The sequence below is a fragment of the Pezoporus wallicus genome, unplaced genomic scaffold, assembly GCF_028554395.1.
Source record: "Pezoporus wallicus isolate ANWC-B61680 ecotype Strahan unplaced genomic scaffold, APGP_CSIRO_Pwel_v1 contig_5935, whole genome shotgun sequence".
NCBI lineage: Eukaryota > Metazoa > Chordata > Aves > Psittaciformes > Psittacidae > Pezoporus > Pezoporus wallicus.
In genome coordinates, this window is record NW_026637215.1 from 2,126,145 (window position 1) to 2,147,126 (window position 20,982).

At 43.5% G+C, this 20,982-nt stretch overlaps 1 protein-coding gene across 4 annotated transcripts in view; it reads right to left on the reverse strand.

The window, feature by feature from the left end:
- Window positions 1-992: 992 nt before the first annotated feature.
- The window catches only part of SLC6A11 (solute carrier family 6 member 11), a 110,492-nt gene continuing 90,502 nt past the window's right edge, over window positions 993-20,982 (reverse strand). For all 4 annotated transcript variants that reach the window (XM_057404244.1, XM_057404246.1, XM_057404248.1 and 1 more), the window contains 8 exons: window positions 13,174-13,277; window positions 10,004-10,128; window positions 8,756-8,868; window positions 7,273-7,410; window positions 5,336-5,438; window positions 4,455-4,555; window positions 2,995-3,165; window positions 993-1,218 (listed from right to left, as the gene is read on the reverse strand). In XM_057404244.1, the coding sequence (XP_057260227.1) occupies window positions 1,066-1,218; window positions 2,995-3,165; window positions 4,455-4,555; window positions 5,336-5,438; window positions 7,273-7,410; window positions 8,756-8,868; window positions 10,004-10,128; window positions 13,174-13,277 (1,008 nt within the window). In that variant the 3' untranslated portion in view covers window positions 993-1,065. The remainder of the gene's footprint in view (window positions 1,219-2,994; window positions 3,166-4,454; window positions 4,556-5,335; window positions 5,439-7,272; window positions 7,411-8,755; window positions 8,869-10,003; window positions 10,129-13,173; window positions 13,278-20,982) is intronic.

A 20,982-nucleotide genomic window follows, 5' to 3' on the forward strand; every position in this document is an offset into this window, starting at 1 on the left:
TTACAGCACTCTTGCTTTCATCTGAGGGGAATGAGCAGATGCCCAGGCAGACAGACTGGCAAACTACAGATAAAGAGACACAAAGGCTCTAAACCTGCTCTTTCTTTTTCCCTCAGCACATCTCCGCATACATCTCCTCTTGTACAAGCATAGACAGACACATTTCACTTCAGCGGATGGGACGTGTCAGCCAAAATGAAGTCCTGGTACCCAGACACAAAGGCAAATGCAAAGTTTCACAGGCCTCCTGGAGCAGCACACATCATCCCAGAGACCTTACAAGAGCAGCAAAATTCGTATCTCTTAAGAAATACCCTATCCAATCTCCAGAAGTAACAGTGACTCGGAAGTGGGCCCATTCCAGCACAGTTTTAGACCTGCTGAAGCACATGGAGGGCGGAGGGAAGGTGGGAAGAGCAGCTGAGGAGTTGCTTCCTATCGGCTTCCCAATGCTCACCCTGGAAGCAGAGCTGTGGTAGTTGCAAATGTGCCTTCCCAGCCCAGGGAACAGCAGCTGAACCCACACAGCCTGACACCCCTGCACTGGAGAGGCTCTCCCTGACTCCCACGGGTGCAGCCCCCCTCCAGACAGCAACATCCACACCAGCTACAAGTCATCCTGCACCCCTGCACCGTTTGTTCCAGCATAAACCCAAGGACGTCCTGTCCACTTTATATACATACATGAACAGCTGAAATGGTCTGGAATGCTCAAAGGTTAGAATGCACAGATCTATACAATGTTACACCTGCCAGAAATCAACGTAAAAAAGTTGTACAGCACATGATACAGTCCCTCCAACTGCCAAAAAACATCAACTGCAGTCACCATATTACAAGAAGTCATCACTAACATACTGAGAACTATTTCTTTTTCTTTTACATCATCATTACTTACATAGTCATTTAAAAAAACCATTTTTAAACAAGTATACAGTTTTCACTTTATAATTAACTGGTTAATAAAATTCTGTGCAAAACAAGCCAGCCTCTAGAATTAAGTGAATTTATTTATCCATTTATTTATACAAAAAAGAAAAACAACTCAAAAAAAAAAGAGTTCTTTCAGAAATGTGTCTCCTTTTCTGTAATGGTGGAAATGGCACCATCTCCTTTCAGTTTGGCATCGCAGTCATTGATTGCTGCAACGTAGGCTCTTCCTCCAAGCTTCCCCCTCATTTTCAGATCTGAGCTGGGTGTAATCAGCTTCCTGAATTTCTAGAAAATTGGAGAAGATGGGAATCATTATTTTTGCCTTGATGACACACAGACATTTCTTAAACAGACTGACTATAACCCCCTTTCTCTTGTATTCCCACTTCTCATTTCCCTGTTCCAGGTACATCCAGAAAGCTGCATGCCCCCCAATTCTTTACAGATCACACCAGACCGAATGCTAGAGAATGAAGGTGAAGACAGAGTCAAGTGAATTTTCATGCTGATTCAGAGTGACATCCCCTGCCATAAAGAAGCTCAGCTCCATGCTCTGGGTAGGGCCTGATCTGTGGGTGCATTACGTTTCTCATGGTATAGTCAAAGGATATACACTGAAGAAACAAGAGACCATTGAAGTGTATGAAGCTACGGTAAAGAACAAAAAGATGTGTGTTCATCTGAGAGCTTTCTCATTTCTAGCAACGTTGCTGCTCTCAGCTCGGGGAGCAGAGGTGCTGCAGGAAGTTGGCTTGCTGAGAAGTTTGCAATTGTGACTAAAACCCCCTCCCGTGTTCAGGTATGGAAAAGAGAACAACCTGTCTGCAGTGCTTCGGACTAAATGGACTTCAAACAAAGTCTGTTTACCTGCAGAGACAGGGAAAGGTTGCTGCATTAAGGAAATCATGTTGAGATTTGTGCAAAACTTCCTTTTTGACATGCTAAGACAATTATATTGCAGACAATTAATTTTGTGGTTATACACCCATAGCACAGGTTTCCTAGGTATTCTCCAGGTCGTATTTAATCGGCTTAATGGTGTCATTTCAACATGGACTGCCATGTTGGATGCCTTTTCCATTCAGGAATGCAGTACCTATTACAACGAGAGGCACTCGAATACATTTAGATGTCATACCCCTTGGCTCTGAATGGAGGATAATCTTGACAGTGTGGGTACACACTGAGACAGATCTTTCCAAAGTGCTGGGTAAATTAAGGAGCCCCAGGCACCCCAGACACAGAACTTCCTACAGTCTTGTTCATCCTGTTGGCATGATCCTAGAGAATATCAGACTGAGAAAGCACAAAAGGGGCTGAATAAAGGCCCTTCCATACATGCCTTGAGATAGGAGGAGGCAATACAGGGTTACCTCCTTCCACTAACTAGCATGTAAGGGGCTCCAGATGACAGAACTAGGCATTTCTGCAATATGAGAAATCCCAAATGGGTGAATAAGGTTTATATTCTTGTTTCTTCCATTATAGTTAGTCATCTTCACTGTCCTTCTCTGAGCAAAAAGTCATATATTTAATAATCTTAACCTTCCCTGGACCTGAGATAACCTGATACCCAATGTCAGTAAATGGCACTGAATATTTCTTTCTGCCTGTATTTCTCACTTAGATAACTGTAATCAGGAAAAGTGTATACAAGACATATGTGAGGTTTGCAACTCAGCTCCTGGAGGAAAATCCTGCTAGCACAAACATTAGTTACCAAAGCCATGAAAGAAGACAGCTGACCAGAATGAATGGCTGATATAAGCTCCTTGAGGGATTTAGCTGATGTTACAGACATTTTAAGCTACAAACTGAGCAGGAACTGAGCTCCTCAAAGCCATAGTATTGTTTAGTTTGCCACAGATTGTACATTCAGAAGAAAACAGACAAAATTCATATCCCTCTTTCCTCCAGTGACTGAGAGGCCTAACCCGAGTTGCCACCAGAAACCGCTTGTGGCATTTCTTCGATTAAACTGTGCTTAGTCTCTTGAGGTGGGGGCTCACGCTCCATTCCCATTTCTTCTTCTGGTATTGTCAATCTGAAAATGTATCTTACCTCTATGAAAGTGCCTTCTGTCTTCCATAGCTTAATGCAGATCCACAGGGGGATACAGATCATGGAAGAGAGTGCCATCATCCAGCCTATGCCGTAGCCCCAGTCAGGGTATATATAGACATTGTTGTATTTCAGAGGCTTGTATTTCACCAGAAAAAAGATGAAGATGCCCTGAAATAAGCAGAGAAATGTATTAGTGGTATTTGACAAAACACTGCCTGTGGAACAAGAAAATGATTGTTTAGGCAAGGCTGGTCTCCCTAAAGATGGAAAGAAGAGGTAAGCTTTTCAGTCAGAGAAACAAAACAACCAGCAGTGTCTGCTTCGTGTACAGCTTAAATAACATGTCTCAGTAGCTTCCACAGAAACGAACAACCTTTAAAGTTGAAATCCTATTTACCTCTCGATGACAATAAAACCTGCGCTTTGATAGCAAACAGTGCCTGGGCAGGAAAGCTTAAGCTTTGCTCCTGTGAACCAGCTGTGATTAAGTAACACAAGCTGTGTTCTCTCCAACCTGTCACGATGATAAAGGAAAGCCATTTTCAGAGTTGCCCTAATCCGCTGTCTGTGTTTGCAGCCTGCAGGCCAGAATCCTCACAGAAGCTCAAATACAGCTGTCTAAAGCCGGCAGGTGTCTTATCAAGCAGTTTGGACCATTTAAGTTTATGAAATATAGAAAAGCTACTGTGGACTTTCTCCAAAGTGGTGAAAAGGGTGGACAAGAGCAAGAGGTACTGAGTTCATTTATGGGTTGGTGAAAATGAGTCAGAAAGGCACCCAAGTTTGTGAACGAACCGGCAGAGCTCAAAGGAACCCCACAGGTGCCCCAGCATCTGTGGGTTTGCAGCCGCTATCATTTATGTGTTGGACAACTGGAAGGTTTTAGCATCTAATGCTCAAGCACTTGTGGATCAAATGTGTGTGCAAACTGGTCATGCTCCTTCAGTACTTTTGACCCTTTGCGTAGGCACAGCAGACCACCAGCACTGCTACCTTGTGGTAAGGCAAATTCCTTCTCCTTCTTCACGTGTATCAGATATGCCTTTGGCCACTACTTTTGATAGAAGAAAGAAACTCCCCTGTCTGAAAAAATGTCTACTTACCCAAAGAGAGAGAAGGAAGCAGGCTGGAGCAGCTAGGAAACCAGCATGAGCCTGGAGGAGCTTGAGTTATGTGGGGTAGACACCAGGTGTAGTGGAGATGCAGTGATGCAGTGAAAAAAAGCCTCCGTTGTACTGGCAAATGTTCATGTAGGGCCCTGTTTCCTCCTGTTATTGTGTATACTAAGAGATCTCACAACTCACACATTTAGCAGATCCTACGGGGTGTTTTTTAACTAGAACATACGCTACGAATCAGGAGATGTTTTTTTCTGAACTAGCAGCAGCAGCAAAATTCTGCAAGTCGGCACAAAATCCTTTGTGTTTAACCAAGTTCCTTGGATGCTCCGTACTTACTGCGCAAATCCCGGGAGTTAGAACCATCCAGCACCATTTGATCAGTGACAGTGGTCTGTACCCAATCATGTCTTCAATGTTTTCATAAAAGCGATTGCTGCCTACCCCAGGAAACAAACGAAAAGCAGAGGTAGAATGGACGTGGAAGAGGTTGCATGGGTCAGTACTCAAAACATAAAGAGAACAACGGAGTTTCTGACAGAGCAACAAGGGCTGCTCTGTCTTTCCCTGAGGCTGTGTCTTTCCCTGACACTTACATCTCTGTCATCTGCTCCATACTTGCCACGGAGATTGCTGCCCACATCTGGATCTGACCATTGTGAGCAATGAGGTGGTCAAGCTGTCAAACAGAAATGGCTTCTGGGCACTAACAGCCTGAGCAGAGGCAGTTAAAGTGTGTCTATATGCTACAAGCTTGCATGTCAATCCCTCAATAGCTGGGACTGAAGGTCACACTGATAGTCTTGTGGGTGCAAAAACTGCCGGACCACGTAACCATGAACACCCATGGTGGTTTGCTTTTGGCTTTGCTGACAGACAAGCAGCAGAGGCAGGGACACTGCTATGTCCCTCCCTGTGGTAATGAGGCAGGAACTCCAGCTCCCCTGGATATACCTGTGACTGTCAGCAGTGGGAGGGAACATGCCCCAGGGAAAGAAGGTGCAGGTCAGTCCTGACAAGGATTAAGGGGAAAATAAAGTAACAAATCTGTTCCACTATCTCTGTTAGTTAGAGTGGGGAAAAAAGGCATCACTGACTTATGGTAGGGCATGGGAACATGGAGAGCCCCATTCCATAAGCATACAAGGCTCACACACTGCTTTTATGCAAATAGAAGACTTCCATAAAACCCGAAACCACAGCAGTTTTCAGCAACTCACCGTAAACCCAGCCTATGCAGACACATTCAAATATGGCAACAAAGAGAAGGCACATGCCACTAGCTGCGTAAGAGTCAAACAACTGAAAGACGTACATCCCACCCTGGAAGACAAAACCAGATAAAGGAATAAAGCTATTGTGTTGGCACCAGTAGCAGTATTTCATAGCAAATATGGCTTTAATTACACGGTCCATCTGTTGGTTCCCTGGCAATCTTCCTACTAAAGCTGGCTCCTTCCTGAACAAAGTATTTAATTTCTCGCTGATTTCTTACTGTGAAAGATTTTTGCTTCCATAGCACTTAAGGTTATTCCCTTGACTGGCAGTAGACATTTGCTTTAAGGTAGTAAATGCTGGAGTGAACAACATTTGACTTGATTCCAAGATGCTCTCCCACTTCCCTGCCTTTTTTCAACTTCGTTTGGTAACACGTCAAGCTGTAGACATGTACAGGTGCTTCTGAACTCCACATCACTGCACATGAAGAAGCAGGGTCTGGTTTTTGTGTCTGATATTCATATGTAAAGGAATTAGTTAAAATATGGGGAAAGGCGGCAAAACCTGTAGCTACTAGAATCACTTTCCAATGGCATAGGGACTGTAAAATGAGTAAATCAACCTATGAAGTTTGGGTGTAGCTCACAGCCTTTAAGCCACGTTACTGAGTCATTATTTGACACCCCCCCAAAAAAAAAAACCAAGAATCACCCTGACTCCAACAAGTCTTTAAAACATGCTTTCCTAACAAGTTAAAAGTTGCTCTCCAAATGGCTTTACAATAGCAACCTCTGCCCTTCGAGAAAGGAGAGCAAGCCCAAGCTTTGTCCTGCACCAGCACATCCCTGCACCATGCACACTGCGCTGTCAACGTCCTGCCATCCTCTGCAGTCAGTAGTGCCACGATACCAACCAGCAGACACAGGGTGGCCCCTGGCCATTGAAGTGGCCAGGACAAACGTTCAATTTAGGAAACTGTTTTCTCTGCCCCGCCCCCTGATACAGGGAGGCTCTAATGGTCCAGCAAGCAATATGGGCAGAGGAGGGTAGGGATATTGCCCCTCTCTCTTGAGGCCTTGAGAGGAAAACTGCTGATAGAAGTCATTCTGTAAAGCAAACACTAAGCTCCTACCAAGTACCAAAGGGTCCCAGAGTCCTCCCCCAGCCTGGGTACCACACAGAGAAGTAGCAGAGGTGTTGTATCATGAACTGCTGGATGGGCTGACACCCTCAGAATTTCTAGTTTAGACCATCCCAAAGCAAACCCCCTGCTTTGGAAAAAAAAAGGTTTATTTCCTTTATTTCATTTTCCTGTCACTCTCCCTGAAGCAGCTGCTGCTCAGAGATTGGCTGCATCGACTGACCTGGCCTGCTGACATACAAATCAAAGATGTCTTAGTTTCCTATTTCCACTCTACACCATCTTGTTGACTGATCTATTAATCCAAATAAGTCTGCCCATAGTAAGCAAGCAGAAACCAAAGTCAATAGAGCTTGCTGGTGCAAAGCAGATGGAATTTCCTTGGCTATGTAAACTGGATTAAAATATTTCCTAAGCCCAGCTGAAGAACTGAGGATACATTCCACATTTCAGCTGTTCCACGGTACTTGAGAACAGTGTCTCAAGTATTTGTAGTCACATTCCTGACAGTGAAATGTAATATGGCAAACGTTCTTGCATTTTACCTGTTAGGATTATAAACAGAAGCCCGTTTCCTTTTCTCCGGAGCAGTACAGTGAAGGGCACATCTTACCTCAGTTAACAGCAGTGCAGTGAAGAGCACATCTTACCTCAGTTAACAGCAGTGCAGTGAAGAGCACATCTTACCTCAGTTAACAGCAGTGCAGTGAAGAGCACATCTTACCTCAGTTAACAGCAGTACAGTGAAGAGCACATCTTACCTCAGTTAACAGCAGTACAGTGAAGAGCACATCTTACCTCAGTTAACATTATTAGGCCGATGAAGTAGGACACAATGGAAAGGCCAAGAATCAACAGCTCTCTTCGGTAGCCCCTTCGGAAGATTTTTGGGTACATATCTACAACAGCTGTCACCAGGCTTTCAACACACACGAACTACAACAAATGATAGGAAAGCACAACTGAGTCTCATCTGGGACTTGGATTTGCTACAAAAACACTTCAAATATCCTTCTATGTTCCCATCACAGAGACTGACTGATCCCTGAGGACATTCTATAAGCAGAAGCTCAAACTGAGAGGAACACCATTTCAGAATTAAAAAGACCAAAGCTGTAGATTTCCAGTCCACCACCAAATTCAACTTCCACTAATATTATCCCAGAATACATTTGCCCTGCAGCAGAGGGATTACATACATTAAATCTTTCAAATGTGTCCTGAATGGGACTTAAATCCTGTACAAACCACCCACTGGATTGCAGCAGAACTGCACTCTAAGCACCCTGCACTTCTATCACTCACAGGAGCGAGCTGCAGTGCTGTGCACCTTCAAACACTGCTACAGGAGCTGCAGGGGGTTTGGAGATGTTCTCTCCATTTTACAGGAGAGAGAAGCTCCACAAAGCTATTAAGTGCCCAAGCCAAGTACAGCTAGTGAGGGAGGGGAGGAACGTTCTTACTAACTTTGAAACTCAGCAGAAAGCAAGAGGCTTGAGTTCTGCCTCAGGGCTCTGGAGAAGGTTTCTGAAATAGGCACCCAAACGAATGGCCAGAGGTAGGCAGTGTAAAGCCTGCTTCACTGCAGCAGTCAGGAGTAGAATTCAGGAAATGACATTTTAAAAGGCTTTTAAAGGAATTGTTTGATCAGGAAGAAGAGTAGCTACAAAAACGTTCGGTTTAATGTCATGCAAAACAAGCAGTGAAGGGTATATACTTAAATATATACTTATTCTACAGCATATGGTCATGCTGAGAGCTGAGCTGCATGCTAAAACTGCCACTTTGTCCATCAAACAGCTTTCATCATTTTGATGGTCACATAGCAAGAACAACTTCTATGCTGTCACTTTGCTGCAGAATATGCCTACACATTCCTTGCTACGGTATCTTGAAGTATAAATACACCCTAGAAACTTACACTATCATTGATGATCAGTTTCAAAATTCATTACAAGTGCTTTAAAAATGGGAAAAAAAAGGCACACTGGTATTTACTGATCTGTGCATTTTAATCACCCATACTTAAGTTCAAGCTGCTGGCTGTGTTCATAATGAAAGCTGATTCAGTGAATCAGGCTGCATCAGTGTCACAGGAGATCGTGAAATAATCTGCATCACGTAAGATTTGAAAGATTTAAGGAACTTGAATGATGGTTTTATGCACGGGATTAAGTTAGGGTTCATTCTTTCATCAGGTGAGATGTTGTTTCCATCATGGATGCTGCCATACACGTGCTAGGGGATCTGACAAAATATTTAAACAGCATTCATTTCATACCTGACTATCTAATCCAAGGAATATGAGCATCATAAAGAACAGAGCTGCCCACAGAGGAGAAAGAGGCATCATGGTAACAGCTTTAGGGTAAGCAATGAATGCAAGTCCTGGTCCTGAAAAGGAAGAAAGGAAACAGTTTACACTTGTGTACTGGGCCTGGCTGAGATGGAGTTAACTTCCTGCACTGCAGCCTGTGCAGCGCTGTGGTGAGGATCTGTGGCTAGAACAGCACTGCCAACAGCAGCCTTAGGGCTGCCACAGCACCCTTTATTAACCTCTCTTTATCTGCAGCCACCGGTGCTCTCCCTTTTTCTCTTCCTGCCCCCTGCCCTGTCACCCACTGGGGTGGGTGAGTGACAACAGTGTGGACACTCAGCTGCTGGCAGAGGTCAACCCACCTCTTAACTGGTCGACCTCTTAACTGGTCGACCCAACTTAACTGTTCTTTTATGGCAGATGAGAGAAGCTAAATGTATCTCCAATATCTGGTGATAAGGCTAATCAATAATGAAGACTTGCTTGGCACATCAACTCTGCTTACACACTGTCCAAAGGTTTGAAGGTCAAGAGGAGTACCTCTGCGCTCCTGCTGCAGTAACTTCAGTGAAGACCTGTCAGCACACTCCAGCTGTTGCACTGAACAGTATTTACAAGCTCCTATAATTTCCAGAGTTGCTGGAGTCTTTTAACCTTTCTCTATATAGCTTCTATAATAGTACAAAGCCAGTTGGCTTGAGGCTTTAGGAAAAGAGAAATATTTTCCACGAGAGCATCAGTGAAGCTCTGCTTCGCAGTTTTCCTGCTAACCTTGACTAACTTCCTGAGAGCCGTTTCTCCTCTCAACAGTTCAGCATTATACTGCTTTCCTTTCTGGTGGCCCTCCTTTTTGTTCTGCTCGGTTTTAAGTGATGCTTAAAGATGTGACATCCACGAAGGTGTTAAAGAGCTCTTAACTTCCATTGGGTGCCTAACTCCAAGGGATGGTAACGAACATTAGGTGGTTCATTAAAAGCCTTTGTGCCTTTCTGGACTCAAACCAAGAACGTTTATACTTAACCAACCAGAGTGTCTCAGTGTATGTCCCTGGGAGAAAAACTTAGTGACTTGAAGAGACTGCATTAGCCATCTGACTGTTAGAGATCTGTGTCTGGATAGGACACATTAAGCAAGACTTTGTGGCACAGACCCAGTGTTCTGACAGCAACCTCTGGGCATTTAACAACTCTGAAAACTGCTTTTGGAACTTACCTGATTCTGCAACTTCTGCAATGGGCACGCCTTGCTCATAAGCCATAAATCCAAGAACTGAAAAGATAGCAAAACCAGCAACAAAGCTTGTGCCGCTGTTCAAGCAGCAGAGCATGATGCAGTCTCTGAAAATACAAATAAGAAACATTTGTACAGTTGATCTCCAGAGCCTGGCTTGCTTCCACCTACTGAGCTGTAGGACTTAGAGCACCTCATCCTGCAGGACATGAAGTTGCTCATTGAGACTGAGCTCCCAACTAATATTATCAGTCAAGTATAACTATTTGCAGGAAGAAACCATCACTATACCCGTGTGTGCTTTAACTGGTGGAATTACAAACCTGCTGCTATTCACTACTGTTCTTTGACAGAAGCTTTAAAAATGTGTAAAAATGCTGTAAGAATGGTATTAAAAATAACGTCTCAACGGTAGTTGCAATAATGCATTCCAGAGTATATGAGCTCATTTAGAAACTCTATAAAGTTGGTATTAATTTGTTTCCTGGAAAAAACCCTATAGTCAGATCTTAGCTAATTCTATTCCAGTTACAGAATATTGGCAATATCTATTCCTACAAAATACAACTCCAATTTGATTTGCAGACTTTTTGTAAGACGCTGATGTAACAAAACCCACCAAACAGTCCATGAAGTACGTACATGCCTGAAAAAGTGCCTAACAAGTAGGCAAAGACAGTGCAGGGACACTGATCTCTCAGACCTGGGCATCCTACACATCAAACAGTGGCAGTTACGAGGCCAAGGTGAAGAAATATTTCTTTCCCAGATTGGAAATGTCACAGTAGTAAATCACTGTGAAAAAAGGGAAAATGATCTTGCAGCAAGGTGTAATCTTTCCCCAGAGCCCAGTGGAATATCCTTGTTCATCCTGCTTTCAGACAGCACTTGAGGCGTGACAGCAATGAGCTGGGAATGATTTATCCTGACAGTCAGCCTTTTAGGAGTGTTTGCTGCGAGAGCTGTATACCTGAGAAAGTAATAATCTAACCTACATGCCTGAAAGTACATTAGGGTGCCAAACCTGAAACGATATCCAAACTGAAACCCAAGGCAAACCTGTAGTTCTGTTGAGCCTATACCTTAGTCTGCTTTATTCCCATCCTAAATCTGAAGCAAATTTTTGTGCAAGTTGTCTATGAGAAGAAAATACCCTGTAAAATCTGACAGTTTCTGAATCCACATCTTCAGTACCATGTCCTATCTTTGCCACAGATTGGAAGTGACAGTAAGAGGCGGTTCATATTCTGGAAGTGTTGGCACACATTCCAAGCAAAACCCCTCGGCAGACTGTGTAATTTTTAATCCTTTGAAGGAGGGTGGGGAGAGCTCCTACTTCAGAGGGCTGGATCTGGCTGCTCACTGGTTGTACAATGCCTCCCGTTTGGAACAGTGTGCTTTCTGCAGGTAAGATTTATTTTAGATAATTCCCAGGCTTCAGACGCAGCCCGAAAAGGAAGGTTTTTCTTTTTATCAGGTGAAGGTTGGGGCACTCCATATTCTTCCAAACTCATGTCTTGCCAATCACCTGAATAATTCCAGACATGCATCCCTTATCCTGTCCCTGCCTGGTGCCAGGATACTGCTGAAAAGTTATTCTGCCTTCCTTAAGGAGCTTCTTAGAAGAGCCCGCAGAGCCTTTTCACCCCTCCGGTTACTTCGTTACCCTCATGGATCCCCTCAAGACCAAATCCCATTCCTCTTCTCCTCTTGATAAAGGCCACATCTTTGTTTCTGAACAGTTTTGTCCATTTGTTGGCAGTCTGAGAAATGACTCCTTTGTCTTCTGCACCCCAGTGGCAACCTCCTGTACTTAGGCTCGCACACAGGACTTGTCCCACCACAGTGCCAGGCTCCAGGACATAGGAGTGGTGCTAGAATGAGACCAACCCGTGCTTGCCCTGGGGGAGAGCTGTGCAGTGTGCTGCAGGGAGCTGCATCCGCTCTGGAAACCCAGAGCCATAGGAAGCAGGAAGATTGTCCTCTCCTATCTGCTGAGGCTCTCTGACTCTACTTACACCACTTCAGGCAGTGGAACATTTGGAATTCGGGCTGTCAGAGCCAAGCAAAGTGCAATTTAAGTTACTGCTAAGTTACTTTGCATGTTTAGATGGCAAAGTACCTGTACCTGCCGCTGGGTAGCTTTGCAGACATTCAGCTGGTGGCTGCATTTGTGTCTCTGTGGTTTCCAGTATCCCACTTCCCTCTCTGGAGGGTCATGTTGTTTGCTGTTTCTCTGACAGAAGAGCAAATTGTTGCCAAGATACTGAAAGAAGGTGTTTCCTAAAACTGTCTCCTGAACTCTCCAAGTGAACCTGTAATGTAGAATATACCTACTTACACTGCGGGGGATGAGGGCTCTGTTTGGGGTTCTTTCGCTTTTGGATTGTAACTGTTCCTTTATGGAAAAATTGGATTTTAATGCTCTGTCTGGAGGTCAGAATGGACGCAGCATAATCAAACTGTCATTTACTGCCGCCTTTTAGAAGCTGTTGAATAGAAGAGGAACTGATTCCGTAACTACTGATGACAGAAGGAAAAAAGTAGTGCTATGTTCTTGCCGCCGCTGGTAGAATGGAATGGGGTAGAACAGAATGCGTCACCTCCTTTTGACATTGGTTCAGGAGACATTAAAATCTGTTGAGTCATTAGCAATTCCCTCACTGATTTCTACAAAGATAAGCAATTAAATGCTCTCCATTTCTCCTGTGCTCTAGTGAGGAGCCAGTCGACTGTGCTAGAAAGGGACATTCAGACCAGACTCAGGTGACTTTTAATAACAATTTTTGGTAGGACTTTTTTTAAAGCAGATATTCATTATACAATCAAATATTGCATGTACATGCAACTATATATATATATATATATATATGAACTTCTGTTATACATGCAGTTGTGTATGCCTGTGTGTAATGAGTGGCTTGTGGCTGTGCAAGGATCAGGTATGATCAAAAGGGATGAAAACACCAGATTTTGGAAAAGAGTTCCTCTGCAACAATTATATGAAACATCATAGACCTCTGTTCTACAAGAACTTGAGCGTGTGCTTATCTGCAGACAGCTAAAGGAAAAGGAAAAGTACTTCTGAGTGAAGTATGTGGACGTTTCCATCACTGAAACTAAATGTAAAAGTGCAGTGTGGAAGGTATTACCTGTAGCAGTTGTTATTATAGTTGTTGTAGCTTCCCAGAGCTGTCAAGCACCCCAAGCAGATTGCGTAAGAGAAAAATATCTGTGTTCCAGCATCCACCCACACCTGGAGACAGAAACAAACCAAGTGGCAAAAAAAGGTCAGGAAGGAATCACCTTCATGCATGTCCTGCCTGCAAACCTGCAGAGGCAACTGCAGGGAAACAGCGTCCGGCAAACCTGTTCTACATCAGCCTCAAACCAAATACACCATGGGTTACAGTGCTCTCCCTTTCCCAATGGCACAAACAAGGAGTAACTCAGCTGGTCTTCACAGGTTCAAGCTAACCTGCGTAGAAAGAGACTCAGAATTTCTGGAGAAAGAACCTCACCCAGTGTAAGTTCTTTAATAGACTTATTAACACTGCAGGGTGTTAGTAATAGCAATCGGATCACGATCTTCTGCATTTATCTCATTCTTACTTCATAATTATTTATTCAAATTTAAAAAGGTAGTGTTGAAAAACTACTCTGAAGACAAAAGCTGCCATTCATAGATGACATTCGGATTAAGCAGGGGAAAGAGAAGGGACAACTTATCCAGGGAAAGGGATTTTAGCAGTACTTAACGGCTCCAGTTAGGCACTAGGATCTGGTTGTTTGGTCACTGTACAATTAATGAATAAAAGTTCTATAAAGCTTAACAAGTAAATGGCTTTATAATAGCATTATGGCAACATTTATATCCTGACATGATGCAAATACTAAATTCTAAATCAGAAAAGAGAAAACCAAACCAGGAAGCATGAGCTGACCCAGTGCAGTTATTCTCCTCACAGTAAGCTCAGAACATTAATATAACATGCAATTTTGTTGACTTCATAAATACTCCAACAAACCAGTTAATTTCATTTGACTACAGGCTGGGTGTGTTATTACTGGAAGTGAATATACTCTTTCAACTCCTGGTCTTGCCATGAGAGCAATGTGAAGAACCCACATCAACACAGCTGCACTATTATTTCCAATCCAATATATCCTGGCTCCTGGTTTCCTGGGATAAGAACTCTGTAAGGTTGGGTTCTTTAAAGCAGAGTGACCAAAGCGCTTTTCAGAGGAGTAATAAAACACTGACTGATAACCTGGGGCGATAGCTGTGTAGCCATTAGCTACTGTAAGTTAGAGACAGGAAGGAGGTAATGCAGGTAATGATTTCATGACTAATAATAGTAATCAAATACTCATAACTATATGAAGGGGATGTATTTGTTTTACATGTGATCAAGCGGGACCTTGGTCTCTGGATTTATTAAGAGTGTTTCTGTTTAGGAATAACATTAGGATCACATTTGATTTGCATCAGTGGCTTAAATGGTTTCCTTGCTGTCATACCAAATAAGACACAGCTGGTTACATCTCAAAGTTCCACCACTTGGTAAGGAAAAAACTGCCCAGAGAAAGCCTTTTGACAGACAGGCTCTTTAATGAGAACAGAAGCTCCCAAAAAAAGCTGTAAGTAGCATAGGTCAACTGAGAATGCACAGTCCTCTTAAACAGAAACGAAAGCTAGGGAACTGGACCAGCATGGGGAGAATCTGCGCTTCCCTTCCGCCCCAAGTTCTGCAGAAGCCATTGTGGCAGTGCATTGGCCAGCCTTTAGATGAGCAAGAGCCTTTCCTGTTGGCATTTGCCAGCTCCACACAAGTCTGATTATTCCTTGGACAGCAAGTCCTGCTGGAAACGGGGCAAAGAAAAACTGTACTCTGAAGTGAGGACCTTCAGAGCTGCTGGAGAGAACAGGAACAGAGAGCACTCTCCTCTGGAGGTCCTGTGTACCTGCCTAGAGAACGATAGAATTCTGGCCATAAGGGATGCTATTTCTGTCAAAGTAAGAAAGTAATCTCTAAAGACCATGACATCTGACTGTGACTCAACATAAAATGTGGCAAATACCTTATGAGAAACATGTTCTGTAAGCAAATGTTCACATATTCTATAGAGGCTGAATCAGATTGAAAAGCCCTTTTGTCCTGGGTGCACTATATGACATCAATCTAGAAATCAGCAGAAGTTAAGGGCCAGTGTTCAAACATGAAGTCATTTTATTTACTGAATGGAATAACAGAACCAGTGTAGGCTTTCTTGGGTTGTATACTCAGAGAACCAGGGACACTGAATTTGTGACGAACATGAATGTTCCAATTTCAGGTTTCTGAAATGGCAAAAACATCTACAGCTGATCAAGGAAATGGGAAATAGGGAAAGAAATGTAGGTAGATTTTAGCTGGCAAAACAGGAGCTGGACCAATTGACTCAAGCCTACATATGTCAATGTTTTAAAACCATGCAGTTGATATTACAGATCAGTACTTCACCTCCTTGCCCCAACAGCTAGTGCCCATTTGACGTTTAGCATTGGACTGCGGTACTCATTTATGGCTGGAGAATTCCTTGAGGTGGATGACTCATTATTAGTCTAAGTTCATACCCAGCCTCAGTCATTCCCAGACTGTACCTCAGGGGAAGTTGTTCTCATTAGAACTTCTAGTGGGTGCGGATGGGCTGCGTTAGATACCGCTCACAAATCCAGGTGTCACCATCTGGCTCCCAGCAACAAAAGCATTGTCGGTTATTTCTGAGCGCTCCATTAGCACTGCCTGGCTTACGCTGGAGGTTGAACCCTTTCCCAAGTACATGGAATGAATGGAGCACAACTCTGCAGAACAATGGAATTCTGAAGGACAGAGACAAAACGCTGCCAGGAAGCTGCAAACCAAGAGATCTGGAGCCAGCACTGGTGAGAGCCCGGGACAAAAAGGATGTTTCTTTCTGAAATGAGATGGGGCTCGATAGGTTTCTGGCATGAGTAAATTCCAGAGGAAAGGACCTGTACCAGAGAACACTCTGCTCATGCCTTATAAACCTTTTACCTAGAAGACCCTTTGGTTAATGGTAATTAAGCCAACTCGCTAGTATGCATTCATAAATTTGGGCATTGACAATGTGTTATAGTCTTCTATCAGCTTGTACTTTAAAAGATGAAGGTGTTTCTTATTACTTATTTTCACCTCATCTTTAAAATGTTTCCATGCCAAAACATTACAATTACAGCAAAAACGCTCCGTTTATTATACCCTAACATTAAAAAAATCCAAATGCCAAAGGATGGAATCTTTATTTCTACTGTGCTTCCATGTTTTGTGCCCGTGGTACAGCCACTTTCCAGAGGTGCTGGGCCCAGCAGTACGTTAGCAATAGCATGGGCAAACAAGAGGAACACAAAGGCCAGCTCAGAATACAATAGCACAGCTGCTGCTCTGACTCCCGCACAGAAATGATTCCTGCTGCCTGGGAAGAAGGAGCTAGGCCAATGCCATGAAGCTCTGTTCCCAAAGGGAGAAGGCAAGGTAAACAAGCCTCACCTCTGCAGCACTGCCTGCCTTCCCTGAGTAGAAATGAGGCAGAGCAGAGTGAGGCTGAGTCTCTCCGCTTCCCATTGCTTGAGTGGGAAGGGGAACAGCAGAGCTGTCTGTGTCCTGATACCCATGTCGGGGCTTTCCCACACTTGACTTTGCAGCTTTCCTGGTTCACACTGTTAGTGACCAGCAGCGGTCTCAACTCTGTCCTGCTCGTAACTACTGCTGGTACAAACACAATTCCGCACAGCAGAATAAACAAGAACATCTTTTACTACAAATGGAAAGCCCTGTTTTGTAAAGTCCAGCTCCCCAGAGCCCGCAACACCCAGATATTAAGTCTGCCTGGGTAATCTTAACTTGGCCTTCTTGGGTGCAGGTCTAGGGCACAGTCTTCATTTACATGACTATTCTCTCTCTGCCCAGGGAGATGAATTGAGCTAGTCAGAGGATCCTGCTGTCTGGGGGACCCCTTGCCTCTTTCATTGCCATGATTGTAGCACATGTCATGAATGAAGGATAAAGAAGGAAGAAGGGGGATGTGCTGTAGTGAAGACAACAAAATACTGCTCTAGAGAATTAGATTCTTTTCATGTCTCTGCTGTAAAGCTTGTGTGATGTTACATCCATAAATCACTTAAACCAGCCCTTTCTCAAAAGTTCATTAGCTGGGCAGCCCTAATTTAATAGGTGTCCAACGGGAAGTTAGCAATAGCATGTGTCCAAAGGGAAGGACAAAATTACTGAGCATTCACTGTTGCAACTAAGATGCATAAAAGCCATGTTTGGAATAAGTAAAAAAACCCTAAAAAGCACCAAACCCCTCCACAGTATAAAACCACAGGTCTACAACTTCAAACTGAAAATCCCCAGTAGACTGATGGCCTCTCATTTTAGTCTCACTATGTATCTCTCTACACGAGTAAGACGGGGTGATGCCATACACTGAAAACAGAGTAACAGATGTTTATGCAGCATATGCGCAGTGCAGAAATGGCTGAGCCATCCTCTGTGATGCCCAAGGTCTGGACGATGTGCTGCCTATCTACAGGGCCAAGCGATGAGGAGAAAGTCTAAGCCAAAATCCTGCATCCCTGTCCTGAAATGGGCTCAGCTGACGCTGTACTTGGATAAAGCAGAGACCTTGGGGAAATGTGTTATGTGTTGACATCAACTGTTTCCCTAATTCATGCAATATAAATGAACATTGCTCACCTGAAGGGCTACTGTGAAGTTGCAGATTTTTCTCTAATCTGTCCCTTCCCTTTACTTTCCATACTCTTTGCATGTCTTTTCTACATAGAGCCATTCTGGAATCCTCCCATGACTGCAGGAAACATCTCCAAGGATAAACTGACTTTAACTGGGACTTCCACAGGCTTCTAGAGCCATGCCAAACAGCTGAATGTAACTCAAAAAGCAGAAAATCATGTCTGGGGAATGTGGGATAATTCAGCAGTTATTTTCAGTCTGGAAAGCTTCATTTTACACCTCATCTAGGAAGCGATGAACGAAATGGCACTGTTCTGTCTCATTGTGCATGCCTCTGCGCATTAGTCTATAGGAAAGATGTAAGAGGTTGAGGACATTTGTGAGCAGAAGTGGGAGGGTTTCTTAAAAATGTGATACTTGGAAACCCTGTTTATGGCAGGTTCTACGTTCACATGCAGAGCCAGGCACCTCACACCTCTGTGATGGGCCCGGGAGGCAGACAGGACCTGGCCAGGTATCCTGCCTCTGTCTGGGAACATCTTGGCTGTTGGATGGGTAGAGAAGCTCCTGGGATAAACACCAGTTTATGGCTTAATTTTTCAGTCTGTTGTTCAAATAATGTTAAAAATAGGACAAACAAATCACCTCAACCACTTCCTATACTTCAAATGCCTGTCTGTACCTCACTTGTGTGCATGCGTCCCCACAAGCCCCCTGCACATGGGGACAGCAGGCTTCTAACTGTTGATCCACATGTGCAGTGGTTAGGGGGTGATTTTTTAACTCTGCTCTAAGCCATCAATGAGAATAATGACTGTGCAGCACTAGTGCTGTTGTTACTGTGGCACTAAGTGGGAAAGACCATGCACAGGCCTGAAAGACAGGATGAAATTTATACCAAGGAAGCCCAGAAAACCTCTAAAGAGCAAGCAGAAGAGCAAGCAGCATGTAGATGATCAAGTATATGCCTAATTACACACAAGGAAAAGTAGCAGGAATGAACAAAGCTGCTATAGAGCAAGCTCACAGCTTTATAACAAACAGGAAAACTGTTGAGGATGTCATTACAACTGGCTCTGACCTGTGGCAGGAGACATAATATCAGGATCTCCCCTGGTACTGCTCTCTGAACTCCCAGAACCAATACAGATGCTGAGGTAGTAGCTGTGTGTTCTTGATACTAATCTGGACTTACACGCAGGCTTTAGGTGGCCATGTATTACAGATTCAGGCTTTGTGTATGCAGAGAAACCCACAAGTTACCTGTTCTCTTTTTGTAATCTTCTAAATTGTATTTGCCAGATTTCTTAATGGTACCAAACCATTGGGGTGCTTTAGTTCAGAGGACAGCTTAGAGTTCTGATCTTGAACATCTGCAGCATCCATATTTCTCCAACCATAACCAGAACAACAGTCGAGCACTCTGAGGATTCTTCCGTTAAGCAAAACATGTCTGTTGTGTATCTGTCTTTCCATGACCTTTCCTATAGTCTATAGTTAAGAGATCTGCTGGAAATGATAAACATGTGAGTGCTGCTCCAATCTGTAACCCACACTTAAGTTTGCTTCCTTGAGTATTTCTATCAAAATCAGGGAATTAATTTCCCATTGGTGTCTGAGTACCGGCTAAAATATGCATCCCAGTGGGGTAGCTGCATAAATATGCACATTGATTTTCACCCTTAACAGGAAGACTGAACACCCACTTCAGCTGCAAAGCTCAAAGCGCCCTTAATTAGAGTGGTTAATGACAATTATAATGAAGCACTCTGAGAACATGGGAGATCTTACAGGCCAGTTAAATGCTGCTCTTGCTCTTTAAAACATGATGTTCCAAATGTTGATAGTCATTTATTTCCCATTCTGTTATCAGAGAATAAGCAATCACTTTGGAGTTTTCTTTCCATTTAAATTATTCACTACTTTTGATGAATCTCAGCAGTGTTTGTATTTGGAAAAGCAGTTTTCCTTTGGTTTCAAATCAGGATTTGAAAAATAAAGCCTTTGCTGTCAGGATTTAATAAATGAAATGTCAAGGTAAAGGCATAGAACTCTTGCAGATTGTTATGACAGTAAGAATGCTTGAATAAAACAACCTGTTGCCAAATAGACTTCAATATGAGCATTACTGCAGTTTCAGTTCTACCTGTCCTGAAAGGTTTAATGCTCATGTGCCAGTGTCTCTCTCAACGTCTGGGGAGTGTGTGGAAAATGGCAAAAGCTCATGTCAGTTATGGAATACCTTTACCTGTACTAGAGCACAAGGTTCAGCATTTCCAAGCTGGCTTCTAAAGCACAGGCTTGTCAATCTTATAGGCACAAAGTACAGTTTGCATCCAAGCCACCCAGCATGAAAAAAGAGAGGGAAGATGGACAGCAAACAGAGACTGAAAGCCAGTCATGGACCTCACACGGGGTCACCAAGGTAAAGATCTTAGCTTCCACTTTCATTATCATGTGGGTTTAGACATGACAGGACTGTAAGGAACTATGTTAGTTCTCAATCTTGAAGTAGCACCCATACTTGAAGAGTACCCCAACAGGTATGAGGGAATCAACAACATGTTTAATTATGAACACCAACAGAAGCTGTTGGAGAATCACACCATTTCAAAGGAATCTGCCAGCCGTCACCCTAACCTCGGCTTCTGTCCTGCCACCTGAGTTACGGGAGAGAGTTTAAGGGACCGCTGGCAACTAGAGCTCCAAGCGTTGCTACAACAGGTCAGCACTGCTCTAATAATGTGACATAAATCTGTAGGAAGACCTCAAATTTACAATGAGCAAAATATGATTAAAAAATGCAGTCTCTAAAGGCCCTGGGAAAAAGCCAGTCTCTACTTCACCTTGTCCTTTCATCTCCGGTAGTCTGCATAAGTCTTTTCTACCATTTCACCATTAAAGACTGCTTTCACTTACTAGCTAACATAACTGACTGAGTAGGAGCTGCAGTGGAAAACCAAGCTGCCCTTCCTCCTGTAACCCCACAGAAAAGGATGGCCTGAAGCTCCCAAGGCAGAGAGCTTTACCAGTTTTTATCTACAAGACTCTTTTTTCCATTCTTAGATCCCACGTCTCTTAAACAAATGACAATATTATCACTCAGATGAATGTCTGAAGACACCAGGAAACTACTGAAGTGTGCCTACACAGTACAGGGTAATGTGCAACTGTGACAGTAATTCCCAGAATGTTTCTTACGTT